Source organism: Spermophilus citellus (genome assembly GCF_964194105.1).
Source record: "Spermophilus citellus genome assembly, chromosome: 5".
In the NCBI taxonomy this organism is placed as follows: Eukaryota; Metazoa; Chordata; class Mammalia; order Rodentia; family Sciuridae; genus Spermophilus; species Spermophilus citellus.
Window position 1 is genome coordinate 76,711,034 of NC_138186.1, and position 22,899 is coordinate 76,733,932.

General features: G+C 32.0%; 1 protein-coding gene across 1 annotated transcript in view; it reads right to left on the minus strand.

Moving 5' to 3' along the window:
- Positions 1 to 22,899, minus strand: part of EYS (eyes shut homolog) — a gene marked incomplete at its 5' end in the record, with an annotated part of 1,607,607 nt that overhangs the window by 1,219,223 nt on the left and 365,485 nt on the right. Inside the window, 2 exon segments of the mRNA XM_081294994.1 lie at positions 2,277 to 2,371; positions 2,373 to 2,384. Coding sequence (XP_081151120.1) covers positions 2,277 to 2,371; positions 2,373 to 2,384 — 107 coding nt within the window.

A 22,899-nucleotide genomic window follows, 5' to 3' on the forward strand; every position in this document is an offset into this window, starting at 1 on the left:
CTTTTAGTAGTCATATTTCCTTAGTCTCCTTTTGGTATTTAAGTATCACCTAGATTTTGTTGGTTTTCTTGTGCATGACAGTTTTGATGAATACAGATCAAGTAGTTTTAGAATGTTTCACAATTGGGTTTCTTTGTTGATTTTTCTGATGAGTAGAATGAGATAATACATATTGGGGAGGAGGATTACAAATATAAAATGTCATTTTTCACATTTCATATCAAAATTGTTATTAAAATGACTTATCAATGTTGATATTAAACTTGATGACTTGATTGAGTAGTGATTGTCAGATTTCTCAATATAAATTTATTCTTCCCTCTATGAGCTCCTCTTTCCACATTCTACTATTTTGGAGGGCAATCACTATCGTGCTGCTTGAGCTTAAAGGATAGAGAATTAGGTTCCACCTCCTTTAATATAAAATGTTTGCATAGATTTTTTGAATATTCTATATAGAAGACATTCCATTCCTCCCCACTTACCTATTCAATCATTTATTTTTAATCACTATGACCTCATATATATTAGTTTTGCACTTGGGGTGATAACATTATTTCTTTTTTTAAAAATTTTGTTGCTGAAATTATTATAACTTTAGTCAGTGGCCTTCAGTTAGTTCCTTTGTCTCTGACATTCATATTCTCTCTCTCTCTCTCTCTCTCTCTCTCTCTCTCTCTCTCTCTCTCTCTCTCTCTTCTCTAACACCTCCCTATCTTCTAGTTTTACAGGAGTGTCCATGATCCAATGATCATCTCCAAATCTCATGCCTACACCTGGAACCAGCTAGATCTCTGAGGAATGGTGATTAATATGAGTATTGAAGACCTCAGTGCTGGGAAAATTTTATCTTTAAAATGAAAACTGATTTTTATTTACTTAGACCATTCCCTATATATCTTTTAGAATGTATAATCAATAAATATACATTTACATTTTATATACCCAAACATGATAAACTATTTCCTATTATGTGAATATCACATAGAAATTACAATTAAACAATAAGTATTAGTTTTGGCAGGCAACATGGTATTTTTATCATACACTTCAGTAATTCATCTATATTTAATTCAATGAGGTAAATATATTTTTATTTCAATTCAACATCTAAGAAAACTATAACTTAGTTTAACTGCATGCTAAATATATGAAGAGGATTGTATAATCTTCAATTTTTGATAAGTAGTTTTAATAAAATAATGTTCAAAATAAATAGGTTTAACATTTAAAAATGTCTAAATCAATTTAGTTGAAAAGTTTTCAAGTTTCATGGCCTGGGATAAAGATACTAACATTGAAGAAAATATTCAGTGAGTTACTTTCTATATACTATCTTGTAGAATAGTTTATAAATAGGTTTTTATAAGGCAAAATAAGAATTTTTAGATTTTTGAAAAAAAATGAAATACTTTTACTGATGGTAAAGAGTTAAAAATCAAATCTGATAATAAATAAAAAATATCCATGATTGGCTTAGCATATGCAGTAGTTAGGATAAGTGTCTCCCAAAGTCTCATATATTAAATGCTTGGGCCCTAGGTTGGTGCAATGGAAAGAAAGCAAAACTTAAAGAGGTATGACCTAGTAGGGGGTCTTCTTGTGGATTTAAGCATGTCCTTGAAGGAGATAATGTACCCCAGCCACATCTTCTTCCAGTTCCTCTTCAAGTTCAAGACATGAGGTGAACAATCTTTCCTCTGCCACACTGGTGCTCATGATGCACTGTCGTGTGCTGTCTTGCTACAGGCCCAAAAGCAGTGAGGCCAATTGATCATGGACTGAAAATCACAAAGGGAGGCTGCAAACCTTTTTTCTTTGTAACTTGATTATCTCAGGTAATAGTTATAATAACAGGAAGCTGAATAACAAAGTGTATCAAACTAACTATGGCTACATTCAAAGATTTAAATGATTAGATTAGGGGGAAAAAAGAAAAGAAAAGCTCTCTATTTCCATTTGCTAATGGGGGAAATATTTCAAATAAAATAAGATAGAGTATAATAGACTTCAGTTTTCATTGTATTATTTGGTTTCTTTGATGGCCTTTCTAAAAAAAAAATAAGAAACTCAACTGTTTTTATGGATGTATAAAGAAGCTTATTTCACTCTAGTTTCTGCCTAAAGGATAATTGGTTGGTCATTTTAGAAACTATCTTTAAGAAAATGAAGGATTAATAATGTTGTTGGGAGACTGAAATGAGTTCAGAATAGAGATAGAAATGCTTTTTAAAGTTAATTATGTTTGCTTTTTCTTCTCCCTTGGTGTTCATTACCTTTAAATGGAGCAATGTATTGGCAGAAGTAATTATCTGGTTGGTCAATGTAGGTGGCTGCTTTCTTAAAGGGCTGTGAGGCATACTCATTAGTATATTTCACATCTTGTAACTTGAAAAATAATGAAAATGATGTAAAGTTTTAATAAGGCAAGCAGGTTACAGTTATAATTCTTAAAATTTCCCAAGCACATTAATCTATTTAGGGGAATTAACTAAGACTAAATTCATTAGAAAGGAATGTCATATATTATTGTCAGAACTCACTTATTTCACCTTATTTGAAACTAATTCTTAATAGAATTAATATGCAGACACATCTTAGAGTTTGTAGGCATTCAAAGTCTGCATGGATATTAACTACTTTGTCTTATGCTTCAGAGTCTAGAATGGAATAGATGATTCAGATTATTGGGAAGGAAATCAAATGTTAGGATATAGAAAATAAAAATTAATGAGATAAAAATAATAATGAATCAATAGCATTTTTATGTATGCCACTAAGGGCAAAATGTTCTTCTTAAGCCACAGTTATTAAATACTATTTAGTAATGAATCCACAGGAACAGGGACATTTGGATCTACCCATGAGCTTTATATATGTTATGGAGCCAGGATGATGAATCACATATCTTTCTATAAATTTCACAAATTAAGACTATGTGGAAGAAAAAAAAAATGGAAATATCCATTAACTATATTATCTTAGTATTTTCTTTGGCCCAGTTCTCTGTTTCAGGTTTTCCATTATTATTGCACCCTGAACTTATTTTGATAAATCTGACCTTCCATATTACAACACTTAGATTGTTAATTTCCTGAGTTAAAAAGCATAACCTAAACTGACACTAAATTGACTCTTATAAATAATGACAGGCAGTTTTCTTATTAATTTACATCAAGAGAAGAAAAATTGACACTGACATATGATACAAATTATTCACAAATGATATGAATAGATTTATTACCTCTATTGTTAAAAGTTATCTAAAATAGTGACAATAAGTTGGACAGGAGGAGAAATGCATAATGTTCAGCTAAATAGGAATGATCATACTAAAATACATACAAATGCTGCTTTTATCACCAACAAAATGAAAATGAATCACAAAGTAATAAAAGCACAAATGGTTTTACAGTTAAAAAAAATGAAAAGGCAAATGGAAATCCAACTATAGAAAATTAAGTTAAGTTGAGGGAGAAAAAAGAGTAAAAATTAAAAACATATATGTAAGTAAATGAATTCTTAATAAAACTTAAATGTATTTATTCGTCATTTATATTATGCATCAAACTTGTGAGAAAAGAAGTCACAATTATATATCCAGTTAATTACAACAGTAAAAATAGGTATTGAAAACTAAATATATCTATTTTTGTGCCTAAATTAATATGTAGTAAAGCAACTCTAATATATATTATATATTCACATGTTCTAAAGAATTATTCAAATATTCTTCTGGAGAATTCTTCTGTTGACTACATTAACTTAATATATTAAGCTCTTATTTCTTAATAAAATGCATATACTCTTCTGCCTGGATACATAAAATATTGTTCTTCAAATGGTTGTAAGTTGCAAAATAGGGAACTTTGGAAACCAAATATGAAATTTTAGCTTTAATTTTTCTGTTAATATTTATATATTTAAAATAATGTAAATGTTGATGGCTGGATATCACTTTTTAAACTCAACTTTTAGATAAAGCAGAGAACACTTAAATATACTCACATTAATATAACTGAATGTAATATAGTCAAGTTATGATAATATAAATGCAAAGTATAGGTGATAGAATCTGGTAGGTAGAAAGGATGAATTGTTGGAGAGGTAGGTAGAATAGTAAAGTCACCTATATTTTTAATTTAATAAAATCCAAGACAAATTATGTATAGTTTGTCAAAAAATAAAATTTAATGCATTAAGTTAATGTGGTTGACAGAATTAAATTCATATTTAATTTAGTGATATTATTAAATTAATAATAATCAACAATATGAACTATTGAGAGAAAGTTGCAGAGGAAAGGTGGTTTCAGTAATAAGTGAGAACAGATTTATCTTTCACATTGAACAACCAACAAATAACATATGTAATTATATCACAAATTTCAAGATGGATATATAAGCAAATTAAAGAAGTAACAGAGGAAATGAAACAAGGAACTATTTAAAATATTTCTTCTCAATAAGTAAAATCAAGAATCAATAAATGGGGGATGGTATTCAACTAAAAATCTTCTTCACAGCAAAGGATACAATCAAGAATATAGACAGAGAGTCTAAAGAATGGTAGAAAGTCTGTAGTTCTCTATCTTAGTTGTGGGTAATATATTTTAATCTCCAGGATATATAAAGAACTCAAAAAACTTAACAATAAAAAAACAAATAACCCAATCAGTATATGGGCAAAGGAACTGAACAGACACTTCACAGAACAAATATGATTGGTCAACAAATATATGAAAAAATGTTCAACATTTCTAGCAATTAGATAAATGCAAATTAAAACTACACTGGAATTTCATCTCACTTTACTCAGAATGATAATTATGAAGAAAACAAATAACAGTAAATGTTGGTGAGGATGTGGGAAAAAAGGTAAACTCAAACATTACTGGTGGGAATGCAAATTGGTGAAACCACTCTGGAAAACAGTATGGAGATTGTCAGAAAACTTAGAATAGAACCACAAGTGATGCAGTTATTCCACTCCTTGATCTATACCCAAAGGACTTAAAATCAGCACATTACAGTGATCCATCCACACCAATGTTTATAATAGCTCAATTCACAATAGTCATCCTACGGAACCAACCTAGGTGTCCTACAGCAGATGAATAGATAAAGAAATGTGGTGTATATATACAATGGATTATTACTCAATCATAAATAATAATGAAATTATGGCATTAATCCATGTTCATTTGGTAAATGGATGCACTGGATAATATCATGCTAAGTGAAAATAAGCCAGTTTCCCCAAACCAAAGGCCAAATCTTCTCTCTGATATGTGGATACTAATACACAACAAAGGAAGATGGGGAGGGGAAGAAGATTAGATTAGACACTGGGGAATGAAGGAAAGATGGGGAGGGGAAATAGAAACAAGGAATATAGAATCAATCATATATAACTTTTCTAACCTTGAATTGTAAATCCAGCCAGAGTAACTCTGCATCGTGTATAACAACAAGTATAGGATCCTACTTAGAATATTTCATGTATTTATAATATGCAAAAATACATTCTACTGCCATATTTATCTATAAAGAACAAATTAAAAAGAGTTTTCTTCTGTCAGACTTGAAGGTAAGATCTGGTTTAGGAATATGGTTTTTTATTAGAAGCTCTTTTGATTTTATTTCAGTGTACACATTAGTTTAAGGTATCTGTGGACCTCCCAAGTGCTTATTCATTAATTAATCTCAACTTTTACTCCAAACTTTTTTATTGGTGCATATAATCATACATAATAGTGGGATATTATGTGATATTCATATATGCACATAACATAATTTTGTTAGGGTCTGTAAACAAGTCAAGATGGCACCTGGCATTTTGCCAGAGGGAGTGGTTTGTGAAGTAACTAACTCCAGAGAGCCATTAAGTGTGGAGATTCCTTATTGGTTGACTGCTGTATCTAGTTCATGTTAATTAAGATAAGCTGTGTGGAATGTATATATACCCCTCCTGTCCTACAATAAATGGCTTCTACTGCTGTATCAATCTACACAAGTTGCTCGACACCCCCCAGTTATTTTGCTGCAGCAGGACTGTGGCATAATTTGATTGATATCACTCATCAGAACCTTTCCTTTCCCTCCCCACCTACCTTCCCCTGAACTCCTTGTTCTACTGTACTAATTTCCCTCTATTATTTATTATTTTAATATTATTATTTTAATTAGTTTGTTATAAATATGTGAGATTCAAAACATTCTTTTATTTCTGATATGTTGCAATTTTTAATAACATTTATGAAAATGTTCTGTTATAAAATATTGTAAGTAGATAGGTATTAACAAGGTTAGTTTTTGAAATTCATAAAAATAACTAGTATGTTTTTCTGTAATATGTTCAACCATTCTTATAATATTTTATGAAAACTATTCAATCAGACAAAAGAAAGAAGTTTCATCATTACAACAAACTCATTTCACTATCTTTTAGGGTTAATTTATAGCCAATGCCTCTACTTGAATAAGTAGACATTTTTCTGTAATAATGGTTTATTACAAAGTAATGAATAGTATACCAGCAAAAATAGGGATTTATCAAGAGATAAAGAATAAATATAAGAAAATGAACTCTTTGGGAAAATATTAAAAACCAAATAATGGTGAAATATCCTTATCAATCTCTAACAAATTTAATACATATCATATATATATATATATATATATATATATATATATATATATGAAATAAAAATATATGTCTATATTGTTACCTATCTTCTGGAGAGCCTACAGGTGGCATTTTTATTCAATTCACTCATGAATACAATAGGTAAAAGCCATGAAAGTGATAGCATGATTTCCACCTTATTAAAAAAAAAAAAACTGCTTTCTTTAACCATAAAAAAATGGTGTTTTTGTACATCTTGTGCTGTTATTTTAGATACAAGGGATTTTCCCAATAAAGTTCTCTGAAATTGCCCATTTCTGAGTGTGTATATATATATATATATATATATATATATATATATATCAAACAAGAGTTTATTATTATTATTATTTTGCTTTCTTTTTTGTCTTCTTCTTTTTATTAGTTTCTCGTGACAATACAATGATCTTGACATATCATACATTTGAATCAAATGGGGTATAATTTCTCATTTTTCCAAGTGTACAGATTGCAGAATCACATTGGTTACACAGCCACATATATACATATCTAGGTCAAACAAGATGGACCACAATTACACAGTGTTTATATGTTTACATCTACCCACTTCTGTAATTCCACAAAAACTTCCTGACACAAGTAATATTCTTGTCTACATTTTAAAAGTGGAACTTAAATGGATAGAGGTTATATACAGCTTTCTATTTCTCTCATCTGGTAAGTCACAGAAATATAACTCAAATTTAAGTAAACTACTGTAGGAATTCTCATTTCTTATCTCATAAACTTTAATGGGATCTCTTATTCCATGAAATCACCCTACATATTTCTGTAATTCATGTGTCCATAGAGTGATTCCTTTGGTTGTCAAATATCATGCATTTCCCCCCTCATCTCTTCTTGTTTCATCTTCCTGTAAACATGCTAGCTGTTACAGGTATCTTGAATCCATAAAAATGTTAATTAATGATACCTATCAAGCATCAACCCCAATCAGCTGCAGTAGGAATTCCAGAACCAAACATTCTTGGTGACTTCCTATTATCACAACAAATCAGCAACCCTATAGTCATCTACCTGCCCAGTGTTCAACAGCCTGGCCTTGCTTGACGAAAATTTGAAAGTACATGAAATCAATGAGAAATCTTAGATTCAAGTTGGAGATAGAGGAGGTGAAAAGTGGTGAGTTTTATAAAGTGAGCTCAAGAAAATGTAATAAGTGCTATACCTAAAGACCTATCACTTTCATTGGGCCATTATTATGGTTCTAATATTTCTAGCATGATTTCACAGCAAAAGTGTGTCCATTATATATTATATCCATATTTTTTTATATAAAAAGTATTATTGACTCATGAGAAATAACAAATGTTCTTGACACTAAGACCAGAAAGAAATATAGCCAGAGGGGCCTCCTATAAAGAACAAGAGTAAATTTTCTAAGATATTCATGCATATATTAAAAGAAGAGTTTTATTATCAGTGTTTATTAAAGATACTTTCAGTATAATCTATTTTCATACAGACCAAAATTCAAACCAGGGAAAATAATTCTGTAGGAATTTAACACATTTTTAAAAATTTAACTATGTTTAGGAATGTATCATGGGATATCTGAGGAATAAGAGGATTCCAATCCTCCCTATAAGGTACTTTCCCACACCTCAGTTTAACTTTTGATAAATATTGCTTAGAAAAAATGTTTTAGATTATACTCACCAATACATACTGTGGGAGCTGGTGCTTGGCCTTTTTATTGAGGACAGCAATCACCAGGACACAAGCTTTAGCAAACAACAGTGTTTACACAAATAATTAAAATAAGTTCACAGAACTTTGTTGGGAACTTTAAGGTCACATAATTTTGAGAAACTTATTGTCAATGCAAAAACTCATTGCCTACAAAGTTAAACACACGACACAGATTTTATTCACAGCCATCACAATAGAGGAGAAAGAATAGACCCCCATACGAGACAGTTTTAAAGAACTGAGTTGGGAGAACTCATAGGCCATATGTGTTTGCTATTTGGCTCTACTCCAGAGAAAGATAACTTTACTCAATCTTCAAGATGGGAATCAGCTTTACAACTGGGATCCAGATGCTTACTAGTGTTAACCTCTTATTGAAAAGGTACTATTTTTATTAATGATTTCAAAGAGATGGGACACAGGTAACTTAGGAAGGTAGTTTTGATGTGTAAAACTGATAAGAGGATTTTAAAAAGATTAATGCTTTTTGAGGGCAGAGAAAAGCTTTTAAAAATATGGATTCTGAAGTAAATGCTCTCCAATAGGAAGGGGAGACACCTCTGTATTTAGGCCATTTAGATTGTTTAAAGTGGTTGTCTGAGAAGGTCATGGACCAAGGGCAGGAGAAAACATGCCTAAAGTATGGTGAAGCTGTAGGAAAATTTAAGGTTGTCTTGTGACAGATGAGATATTAGGAAGATTCATACAATCCTTTAGTTTTCAACTTTCACAAGAAAATAACCAGGTATTTATTTATATTCTTAAGATGATAATCTTCTGGTTTTCTAGTGAAGTCTGAGAAACATGGGTGGCTTAGGAAAATCCATCCTCATTCCTACACCCAGTCTTGTCTTCTCAAATAAATCTCTGAGATATCTGATACCAGTTTTCCTAAATCAGTCTGAATTCTACAGTCTTATCAGCTCATATTTCTAAAATAATGAATAAATAAGTCTTATTAAATCTTAGTTATTTTAGGCTTCACTTGTTTTCTACCCCTTCTGACTATTTCTCACATTGTCTATTGAAGCAGTCCTAACTAATAAGGATAGAAATTTATGGTCTCAGACATAAAAAGGGTCTGAGAAGATATCAATAAGTAAGGTATTTATCTACTTTTTGATTTTTCAAATTTGACATTTTAATTTAAAATTTCAGGCAAATCTTGGTTTTTAAATCATATTATATCTGTGTTAATATACATTCTCTCTTATAGTACAATGAACATAAATCTGTAGAGGGGAAACTTGGCAGGCCAAGATGATGCCTTGATCACTATTGCAACTTTCCCTAAGCCTTATATTCACCCTCTAAGGCACAGTGTTCTAGGTGGAGCACTTCAGGGAAATATACAAGGTCACTGCATACTATTGACTTAGTTGGCTTACTTTGCAGAGAATATGTGAAGTTACTCCTGCTAACTTCATACTCATTGACAAGTCTTTTCTCTTGATCCCTGCCTTTTATCCTCTTTAATCTATGGGAATCATGTATTATAAATTTCACAGTAGCCAGAATAGAGGATTTCGAATGTTGTACCAGAATGAAATGATGAATGTTTAAAATATTTGTATGCTAATTATGCTGGGGAAAAAAAAAGAAAAGCTCACAGAATCATCTACAAAAAACAGCATCCAAGGGCTGGAGTTGCAGTTTAGTGGTATAGCACTTGCCTGTCATGTGTGAGGTCCTGGGTTCAATCCTCAGCACCGCATGTAAGTAAACAAATAAAATAAAAGATCCATTTACACCTAAAAAATATATTTTAAAAAACCAACAAAGTATCCACCTAACATTCAAATACTTGATCAAAGATGATATAAGATAGTTTCTTCCCTGTTCTTTCCATCAAAGGTAGATATTTCTAAATTTCTTGCTGTTTATAATTTCCACAGAAGTCAGTTGCATATGTGTGCATATTTTTCATGGAAAAAATATAGGATTACAAAAAGAAAATCCATTATTGCCGCAATCCAGCTGCAGCAAAATAACCGGGGGGGTGATGAGCTACTTGTGTACATTGATACAGCAGGAGTAGGAGCCTTTTATTATAGGACAACAGAGGTATTTATACATTCCACACAGCTTATCTTAATTAACATAAAATAGATACAGCAGTCAACCAATAAGGAATCTCCACACTTAATGGCTTGCTGGAGTTACTTCACAAACCACTCCCTCTGGCAAAATGCCAGGCGCCATCCAGACTTGTTACAGACTCTAACGTTAATTTGCCAGACGCCATCCTGACTTGTTTACAGACTCTAACACATTATAGTATCCCTGCCAGTGACACATATTAATCCTCAAAAATATTTGTTAAATTAATAAAAAACTAACAGTGACTAAATACACACAAATAACATGGCATTGTGTCTTCAAAATATCAAAAAATATTTTTAGTCCAGTTTTAGGCGAATAATTAACAAAATTCTAAAATTCCAAGATATATAATGAGTATTAAAAATATTGCCAGAAATAGAATTTGTGATTGATTTTTAAAGTATCTTTTTTAGTTGTAGATGGACACAATACCTTTATTTTATTTATTTATTTACATGTGCTGCTGCTGATTAAACCCAGTGCCTCATACATGCTAGGCAAGTGCTCTATCACTGAGTCACAATCCCAGCCCTATTTGTGATTGATTTTTAAAAATTTCAAACTGTGTTGCACATGACTGACAACAGTAAGTTGCATTGAAGTGGTACATATATGTGATTTTAGAGCTTTTATTCCAAAGTGTAGATGGAATTTACATAAAATTTGTTTGACTCAGTGAGCTGTAAACTATGTTTGACAATCAAATTATTAAGCATACCTCATTTGAATACAACCAATAATATTACACTCATGATTTTTTTTTTAAATTCTGAGTTTCTGGGTAAACAAAATAACATTCTACATATTTTATTGTTTAAATAGTTTTAGGTTTAGAGCCATGATGAACAGAAAGTACTGAGCATTCCCATGTGTCCTCTGTCCTCTGCCCTCACACACACATAATACCCTCCATGAACACCACCACCATCTAAGCATTGAATTTGTTCTAATTGATAAATCTACATTAATACATACAACATTTTTTGGGGGGATTTACACTATTGCAGATTGAACACAATGGTGTTCCACTAGTGCACTATATTCCATTCAGCTTAAAAAATACATATACTTTAAAAAAAGGTTTCCTTTTCCACATTTAATATCAGCTTCTTGATGATTATTACTTCACTCATATGTCTTAAATTGCTTGCATCATAAGCCAAGTCAAACTTTGATGCATTTCTCCCAGAGAAGTTATACTTTAGGAATGATTCACTGATGAAAAAGCAATTCAGATAATAACAGTTCTGCTTCATACATAGTAATCTCAAGTGTTTTATAATTTCTTTTTTCTGTGATTTAAAATACTTCATATTCTATATTCTTTTGAAATTTGTCCTAAACCCTGAAAGTTGTTGATTCTATGGAAGTGAATTATAAAAACTGTAAACTTATGCCTTGGAAGCTGAGAAGCAAATACCTCATACCTTATACAAAGGGGTTGAATAGGCAGGAAGGAAGGGTCTACCTTATGTGTCTAGATAGAAAGTTTGCTATTTAATCTTAATGTCTACATGTAGACTCTACCACAGAGCCCAGAAGGTAGGCCTAGAAGCAGCTGACTGTCTGCTGACTTGATTCCCTGGGCAATTGAGCCCTCAGGGAGCCACTGGGCCTGTTTGTCCTGGTCAAGAGTCCATGTGTGCTGAGACTGCACATTGTCTAATCACATGATGGAGAGAATAAGTTAAGAAAGCAGATGAAAATGAATGCACAAATAAATCAGAGGGCCTTTCTTATGAATTGAAAATGTTCTCATAATTGTGATACATTTTGTTGACTAAAAATATTTGCATTGCAGCATATAAGCTCTTGATTGGTCAATGATGATTGATTTTTTTTAGCCTTAAAGAATAAATCATAGGATCTACTTATGTAGAATTCGTGTTTTGGAAAGCAGCAACTTTTAAATGAAAACACACAAAGTCAGATAAGTATCAATTCCTCTTTGCCTTTCATGTTTACCAAACTTTTAGAACTGGTGATGGGCCTTGTAAACTCCTATTTTTTACAACATACAAAATAATATGTCACATGTTTTAGTTTTAAACATCTTCTTTTCCTTCCATCTTTTTCCATGTTCATTTCTATAAGGACCTAACCAATAAATGTCATGATACTGGCTATTTGGAGACATTTATAGATACAATTTAATGGCATTAGTACAAAATAACAAGATTAACTACTTTTGTTTGTTTTTAATTTTTTTTAGTTCAATTAATTCAATTGCAGTGGAAAAATAGGGCTAGGGACCTATTGTTGATGACAGGGCATTTCCAAAACAGCACATAAGCTTGGGTTAATATCAACTCATTTTATTCTTGTTACCACCCAGGACCCTCATATTAATGAATCATTAATAAAATAATCTAAGTGTTCTAATTAAATGTTACTTCTGTCATTGTTCAAATATGAACATTGTTATTAGAATTGATAAGACGAATTTAGTGAAATTATGTAAATTTTTAAAGCTATGAGCTACTTAAATGTTAGAAATTATCTCTGATTGTACTGTTAGCAAATTTGAACCTATTTCCAGGTCATGAACAATTGGTAATAACAAGATTACTCTTGGTAATTATACACTTGCAGATTTTCTAATAGTCTATCAGGTGGAATAACAATATGGAAACCCATTTTCCTATAATGCTTAGTCTCAGAAATGAATACTTTTACTGTATAATGAAGCAGGAGTTTATTAGGCATGCCATCAGACTTGAAAGGAAAAGTACAACAGACCTATTTCATGGTACAGTAGACTTTATATCAGAGAGCACTTCAGAAAGGAGATATTAGATTTACAGAAATAATCTCGTTTCAGTTTTTAGTCAAAATTACAACACATTCAAAAGACTGAGTACAAATTGATTCAAGCTTGAATTCATCAGGGAAGCTATCTAAATTGGTTAGATTTTATGCTTTCAAATCAGTTCCTTTCTTAGGAGACACTTGCTAATCATACACTAATCTCACTGCAGTGAAAGTATTATTTATTCATTCACAAATAGTTACACATGCACTTTGAAGGTACTAATGAGATACTGTGCATACAACAATTGGGAGATGAGCTATAAAATATCTGCTTAACTGTGGACGAATATCAAATGGGACTGGTCATTCAATTGTGATAAGTCATGTTTAATGTGGAGAATTTGTATTCCTAAAAGGACAGAGAAGAGAAAGTTCATGCTCTATTTCCTAATCCTACTACTAAACAGTTTATGAAAATGGTCTTTTAAGGAGGAAAATGTCAATATATTTTTAAAAGTTTGATGTCTACTCTTATTTCATAAATCCTAACGATCTATGACTGTTGGATCAGAAAGAAAGAGGGAAGAAACGTAATTAATTAGAGAAAGAGAAAGCTACATACACTCAAAAAGAGGTAAAGAAATTTGTGTGGAAAATTCAGTTGAAATTTTTAATTTCTAGATTGATCTAAAGTCTTCCAGCAAGTAATTTATAAAATCAGTATTAAAATAAATGTTTCCATCCAAGAACAGGATGTTTCTTCTGAGTATGTGAACACAATAAAATAATTATATACCTTTAGGCCATGAAAATTAGATTTTAGGACAGAGATTATAGCAAAAAAAAAACTATCATATTTAATGAGATATATGCTAGATATAACACAAACATGATAAACCCACTATCAACTGTTGGCTGTCTGGTTTTAGAAATGATAGACTATGAAGAAAAAAAATGTACTTTGGAATGTATGAAATTGTACTGCAGCCTGAAATCAATGAGTGTATCAGTCAGGGTCCAGAGAATGGATAGAATCACATCCATAATTTGAACAAGGAAAACAGAACCCTCAAATAGCTTTCACATACTATGGCAAGCATAGAAAGGCAACCTGAGAAGAGAGTAGAACTTAAAAGGACTTTGTGTACTACTGTAATATGTGAGTACAAGAGAAAAACAGATTTTCAATAAAAGTGCTAAAAACATGTACTGATGAAAAGAAGAGTCTTTACAACAAGTAGTGCTGAGAAAAATTAGGCATACACATGCAGAAAAATGAAACTAGATATATACTTTTCACCAGTTACAAAAATCAACTCAAACTGGATTCAAGACTTAAATGTAAGTCCTGGAATTTTGAAAGTACTGAGTGAAAACATGGAATGCTTTAGGACACTGGAATGACAAGGATTCTTTTTGGATAAATCTCCAAAAGTACATGAAAAAAAATAAAATAAATGGGATTACGTTAAAAATTTTAAAGTGTATATATTTATTTATTTATCTGCTTAGGAAAATAAGTAAATAGATAAATAAAATTAGCATCACAATGAAGAGGCAACCTATAGAATTGGGGAATATATTTGCAAACTACACATTTGACAAGGGGTCAATATACCCTTCGCACTCCCCAAAACTCAATAGCCAATAAAACAAACAACACAAATAACTCAATTTAAAAATGGAAAATAGACATAACTAGACATTTCTTATAAGAAGACATAAAAGTGTCTGGTACATGAAAAAAATGTTCAACATCACTAATTACCAAGAATATGCAAATCAAACCACTGGGAGCTATCACCTCACCCTACTAGGAATGGCTACTATCAAAAAGAATGAAGATAAATAAATATAACATCTGCTGGTAAAAGGTGTGGAAAAAAGTGAAGCCTTGCACATTGTTGATGAGAATGTAAATTAGCATGGGATCCTTCCAAAAATTAAAAAGGAACTATCCATGTGATTCAGCAACCTCACTTCTGGGTATAAGCCAAAGGAGATATAGTCATTCTTCTGAAGAGACATCTGCACTCCCATGTTTATTGTAGCACTATTAACAATGGACAAGCAATGGGAAATGGAATGAAATTCTGTAATATGTGACAACATGGATGAAACTACATTAAATAAGATAAGCTTGACAGACTAGTACTGGCTGATCTTACCCATATGTGGAACCTAAAAAAATGATCTCTTACAGGCTGAAAAGAGAATGACAAGGATTGTAGGACAGGAGGAGGGATTGGGAACTAAATTACAGTTAGTAGCAAGAAGTTCTGGCATGCTATTGCATGATGATGTTGCTATGGATAACATCTATGTACTATATATCTTGATATATAACAAAAGTTATATATCAAGATATATAATAAAAGTTATAACAAAAGATATTGAATGTTTTCAACATGAGGAAATGATTGATGATTAAGGAGACAGATATGCAGATATGTTTAACCTGATTTAAATAATATACAATATATAGATATACCAAGAGATATACCATATGGTGCACCATTTATGTATGTGTATGTGAGTGTGTGTGTGTGTGTGTGTGTGTGTGTAAAATTTAAATTCTCCAGGTAAATGTATTCCTATAAACTCACACAATTAAGCTGCCAAAGGTCTCTTTCAAAACAAGACATCACCTACAGGGAGAAAATGCTGAGCATAAAATAGAAATTGAGAAGAATAGGGAAAATAGAAAGTAAGATTTGAGAAACAAACAAAACTGGGGTGTGGGAACAAATCTGAGACTTCAGCTGGCAAGCCACCATATACTGAAACAATAATCAAATAATAAACTAAACCATGAACAGAGCCCTGTGAATAGAAAAGAGCTACCCTGAACTGTGTCTCTTTTTAAATACCAGAAAGGCTATTAATGTATGAAAATGAGCAAAATAAAACAGCACATTTCACTTAAATAAAAAATTATTAAAACACAAATAATTAGGAACACAAATGTATCCTTATAGACAGTGAAAATGCCTAAATGAACACAAATAACAGAAACCACTAAATCTCATTTAAATTGAAAATATCACAAATTGAGAGTACATTTAAAAATTAAATGTATCAAACTTTACTAGGTCTACCCTGAATGCACTCAGAATACTGACCCCCATGACTGTGAGAATGGCTGGGAGCAGCAGTTCAGTGCTGGTGTGCAGTACAGAGTATCCTGCCATATATTACATACTGCTAGCCCAGGACAAGACCAAAATTCAAATTATGAAGTGCATTTTCTTCTGAATGCACATAGTTTTTTAGTATTTTTTCCCCCTTGGGCATAGGTGGACCAAACCCAGGGCCTTCCACATGCTAGGCAAGCATTCTACCACTGATCTATATTTCCAGCCCAGCTTTGTACTATTTTAAAGTCAACATATCAAAAGTCAGAGCATTGTAAATTAGAGACTGCCAGAAATTCTGGATTTGAATTGGCAGTTCCAGAAAAGAATGTAATTTTTCCATATACTTTAAAAACACATTTTTAAAAGACATGCAACTAAACTCTGGTGTCAGGAAATAAGCATTTCAATAAAAATATTGGAAAAGCAACTCATTATTTTTTCTATATAATTCATTTGAGTTACTTTTGTGGACAGTGAGGGGGGAAAAAGAACAGTCAGTGTAAAAAATAAATGATTGGGTCAGGAAGATTTGGGTGATTCAAAAGGAAATAAAATGCTAATACCTCCAGAGTACTTCCCCCTCTAACAACCAGTTGCCAAGGTTACCTGGCTCCAGGGAATTGTTCCTCCCAGCAAGGAGTTGTTAATGAATGCCTTCTGAGTGTCTCCCTTCCTGCCTGTATACCTGGATAGCTCCTTTCCTGCCTTTTGGTTAATCTACCTTTTGATCACTTGGGCAAGGTGAGAAGAGGAGAGCGCAAGAGAAGAAAGGAAACTTAAGATCTATAAAAGGGGCAGAACACTCCCATTCCCTGGGACACTAGCTTTGGATCCCCTCCTCTGAAGAGGAGTTCCTCTTCTCTCTTTCTCCCTCTGTTTGAAAAATAAAACTTTTTGCTCTTGCCTTAGTGTTTCTCAAGCATTCAATCTTCAACACCAGGGGAACAGGACCTGTGAAGCCAGATTTAAAGTTAGGTAGTCAGTGTAGTTAGGTAAATTGGGTCTAATATCTAGTAAGATACAAAATGGAGGCCATGTTGAGAATGAATTCCAGGAAAAGCTGAACTCTTGGAATGTTAATGAAGTCCAGGAAACCAGGACAACTCATGGAATGTTAATGTCCCCAAGGCCCAGAGCCCATCCCAAAGAAGTGTTAATGAACAGCTCCCAGCAAACTTGAAGATGGTGACTCAAAAGTCCTTCCTGCCCAGATTTGGCCCACCTGTGTCCCACCCTTCAGGCCTTCCCACCTACATTCCATCACTGAAAGAACTATAAAAAGGGGAACACATTTGCCCTTCAATGGATTCCATCTCTTGGGTCCCCTTCTTCCTCCGGGAGAAGTCTTTTCTGTTGTCCTTTAATAAAGCTTCTACTTTCACTCTGATCTTGCCTTGGCATGCTTCTCTGGAGTTATTCTTCAACATTGGGGAAGCAAGGACTCCTCACTGGTCAACAGTGGTAACACCTGGATCCCGATTTTCAACATTGGTATCATTTCTGGTGTCAAAAAGGAGGGGTTTGTATTGCCATTGGGCATATAGAGATCTTCAACTATATCTGGTAAAGTTCTTTTTATTTACCTGGTGGTTGTTATAAAGGCATGTTACTTTGTTCACCTAATAAGATCTTGTTAAGACGTAGATTAATTTTATGTGATTTTATGTATTTCATCAATCAAAAATGAAAATACAATACTAGATTTTTTTCTAAAAATTGGAGATGTACAATTTTCTTTGAGACTGGAATTTCCTGATCCCATGGCAAGTATTGTCACTGATCTCTGTAATTATTCATTTCTTCAGCATCTATGATTAGACCAACATGGAAATCTCAGGTTCATCATGGATATAACAACACAAAATTGTGTTTTCACTTGCATTGCAACTCCTAAATGATTTTTCTGAGTGAATTTCATACAACCTTTTCCTCAGTGCTTTATGAACTTATCTGCTTCTACTCAAGGTCCTTGTGAGAACTTGGAGAAACCATAAGGTAAAACATTATTAAATAAAAACTCCTCTGGGTCATTGTTTTAAAAAACTTAAAAATCTTATAAAAGATATATTGTTAAATTTCTTTTCAGGTTAAATTGTAACAAGAGACTTCCACTTCCCACATAGGAACAGACTTTATAACAACATTCCCAACAGTGACACAGTGGGCACAAAATGATAGCATAGCAATAGCATCCATGGCAAAGACAGATCATAGAAATGAACAGTGCAAAGAAAGAAGCTGCTCTGTGGGACAGAGGAATTCTTTAGAGAGGGTTTTAAGTTAGAAAGTTTGAAGGAATATAATTGAATACTGTGCCAGGTAAATTCAGGCCTCTGTTTTGAGAGAGAAATATGACTTGGTAGACTGACATACGACGATTGTACACAGGAAAAGCAGAATAAATGTTAAGACAAACTTACTATAAGAACTAAGGCGTATTAGCTAATAGTTTAAGTAATTTCCACAGATGAAGACCTTGAGGAGATATTAAAATCACTTGGTATAAGCAAGAAGTCACTCTATATAATTACACTAAAAATCACTGCCTAAAAAATATATATAATTTTCATTTCATGTTGTGTTTCTCACAGTATCTTCTTGTTATATTAAGTATATTTGTAGGAGGAATTAAAGTTGAGAACATGAGTTCTTAGTCACTGTTTTGAACATTTCAGAAGGTTGAAGACTATGTTTATATCCAACCAGGAATTTGAGTGCATGTATTAAAAATCAAGGACTTAATATTTATTATCTACTCACTTGTACAATGCAGTGATACTAGGATGTAGTAAAACACTGCCCACATGGATTCACATTTATTAAATGTTTTTAGAGTCACCAACAACTTATTATAAAACTTTTCACCTTCAATTTATTAAGGATTGTTTAGAGGATGGAAATCTTAAATAACCATCTATGGTTCTTTTACTTATATCAATTAACATCTTTTTACATAGTTCTAGATAATTTATGTGCTGACATAGGCACATGTTTACTCAAACTTTTTAATAGAAAAAAAGAGAAATAAACATTAGCAATCTCTGAAGAAATTCTACAATTAAGAGCTTACAATGAATTTCCTAAATATTGTGTTATTATTTGTCTTAGTTCAAAAGGCTGCTATGATACCAGGTATATACAACCCTAGTTGCTGAATTTTTGATATATTTCTAAAAATACATGGAAAAGTAAATGTGTCTTTTTCACAGTCTAATATTTCTATGGAGATTATAAGAACTCTTAGAGAGTTGTTAACACATTAGAGATAAACTCCAGTGAATTGAAAAACATTCATTTGAAAGAAAGTTCATTTCATAGGCCTCAAATATATAAATGTCTGGTTATTTACCTGGTAGACAACTATAGTAAAATCCTACACCTCGAGTTTTACAGCTTTTGGACATACACTTGTCAATGTCTGCTGCAGTTTTTATCTGATAGAAAAGAAAATTAAACACAAAAATAGTAAATCAAGCAAGATTTGAGGAAACAGAACATACTTTATAGTCTAGATGATGGCTACATAATTTAACTGTAAGAGAATTGTAACATCACATTTTATTTTTGCCTGACAGTTTTAAAGGTGAGAATGATAGGTCATAACTATTATTTATACAAATTAAATTTTCCAAAGAAAAATGTCTATAAAATTCAAGTAAATTCGGAAATATATTTCCTCATTCTTTTATTGTGGCATTTTAAAAGCTCTATTTTATTGGTATTTAATATTAGTAAAAAAAAGACTGAAATCAAATATGTTTGTCTGATGTTTCTATCTTTAGAAAATACGAAATTATAAGGTGTCTCATACAGATTAAATAAGAGGTAATATGGACAATATGAGACAAAATTACATTTAGAACTGGTTTATTTCTATGATTATTGGAATATGTAATGAGTCAGATAAAATTCCTAAAATTTAATAGTTATGGATGTTATACTATACATTTGTTATAACATGGTTAATTTTTAGTAACTTTTCCATCATCACATTCAGCATTAAAAATATTTTTGTGTTTTCTCATTCACAATAAATAAAATATGCAAAATAGCTCAAGTGGAATCAGGCTTCATTTACATGCAAATTATTTAAAACTTCTTATATAAAGACTTATGTAGATATTCAGAATAATAAAGGCCAAATCAATTTTATGTCATAGAAAGTAATTTTCTTTTTATACTTGTTAATAATAGTAATATGTTGGCATTAAATTAGTACATAATTGTATTGAATTTATAATGTTGAAATATCATTTAAATTGCTTTAATATTTATATTTTCTGCTTTTGAGACAGATTTATTTTTTTATTTTGCAGTAGTGGGGATCACACCCATGTGTGCTACAGAATTGTTCAACCACTGAGCCACCTTCCCAGACTTCAAGCAGATTTATGAACAAATATTATCACAATTTTAGAGATGGAATTCCTTGGAGTTAGACAGTTAAACATATTATGGTTACATATGTATAACACAATAAAATTTGTATTCAAATTTTGTTTTGTCTGAGTCCAAAATCCTCTACATGGTTAGAGTGAATTACTAATCTATGTGTGTTCTCCCTCTCTCACACACGGTGTTCTAGGTAAAAAGCATGCTGAGAACTTCTGTATTAGGGACTTGGGAAGCAGTAAGAAACATGTAGGGAGAATAAGGGGTATTGAATACACCTATGTAAGCAACTATTCCTTTAAATTAACTACCAGAAATGGGTTTCCCCATCTAAGTTAACAACTCTCAGATATTCAGAGAACTCTTTGGAGCTCATCTCCAAACCAGGTAGAAAACCAGACTGAGAATCATGAGTCTTAGGAAGAAGTACTGTAGTCCACACTCAACTGAGGTAGACCCAGGGGTGAGAAACCAGTGAGGATGTGGCTTATTTTATCCCCCTCTAAACAGAACAGTGCCAAACATGGGAGCAGGGTAGTTTCGTATACAAATCTTCTGGGGCTCCCTGCAAAGTACATTATTCATGCAAGTCTATGCATGAATAAACCTATTAGTAATCAAAAATTATCACAGTAATTTGTGTAGTTTTGCTCTCTTTACAAAGACATTTTCACATAAGGTACAAAGGTATATTGTCATGTGTTATATATGAAGTGTCGCTCAAGCGCTTATGTGTCAGACAATGAAAAAATCTTCAGAGGTGAAATTATTGGGTTATGAAAGACTTTATCTAATCAGTACATTGATCCACTGATGTGGATTAACTGGTTTCCAACTGTAAGGAGGTAGGGTGTGGCTGGAGGAGGTAGATCACTAGAGCCTCTAGCTTGGCTTTGGGGGTTTACATTTTGTCCCTGGTAAGCACAGCACTGCACAGTACTCCCTCCCAGCCACACCCCCTCCTTTCTGATTGTCATCCTGCTTTCCTTCTCTATGCTCTTCTACCATGATGTTATGGCTCACTTTGGGCCCAGAACAATGGAGTCAGTTGTGTATGAAATGAGACCTCTGAAAAGGTAACCTCAAATAAACTTTTTCTCCTCTATGTGTTCTTGTCAAGTTTTTTTGACCACAACAACGAAAATGTTGACAAAAACATACATATTTTTAGTCAAGGTATACATTCATAAGATAACTGTTTGAATTATGGTCTTATTCTGTCAGCATTATATAAAGGGACAAAAACAATAAAATACTCAAATCCATGCCATTGTTTGCATTAATATTTTGACTCCACAAGCTAAACTAGCCAGGCACAATAGCAACTGCTCTAGGTTTAAAATGGCATTGCATGGTATAAAGAAAAAAAATGTAGTAACAGCTAAAATAAACATGCAAATAAATTGTTTAGTTAGATACATAAAGGAAAATTTTTTTTGAAAAAGTCAAACAGAAGTACAACTTCTAAACTTTCCCAATTCTTCTCAAACTCATTAAAACAAAAATTATTATCAAAATTCTATTATGGAAAGGCATGTTGAACATATACAAAAGCTTTCTCATTGTATTATTTTCTGGATTAATGTCAGATAATTGAGCATTTTACAACCATAATTTACCAAAAATTACAACAATCATTGTAATTTCATTTATTTTATCCCACCTTAAATTAAGGTTTCTATGCAAGTTTGGAAAAACTGTGTTTGTTGATAGACAATAATAAGAGAACAACTTAAAATTATAAAATAAAAATGCTTTGAGATAATTTTAATGTTCCTGGAAAAATGAATGTTTCTCTCTCAGGTGATTCTGATTGTTCTACTTTCTGTCATAATTAAATTAGCCTACTTAATATTCACAGATTAAAAAACTCAAAAATTATGCTATCAAACTTCCTGTAAAAAATGCACTTTTGATAATTTCTAGTTAATCGGGAAAGTGGCATTATTGAATCATAATTGATTTTCTCTTTTCTATTTTATTCACTCTAGTTTTGTCTTATGTAGTATGTTACTGTAAGATGGTTCCTTAATTTAATTTGTTGACTTTAAACAAACTATTCTATTCCAGCAATCCCACACACTTATTTGCCAGCATGTACTTAATGTTTACAGTCAGATCTGGAATTTCATTTCAA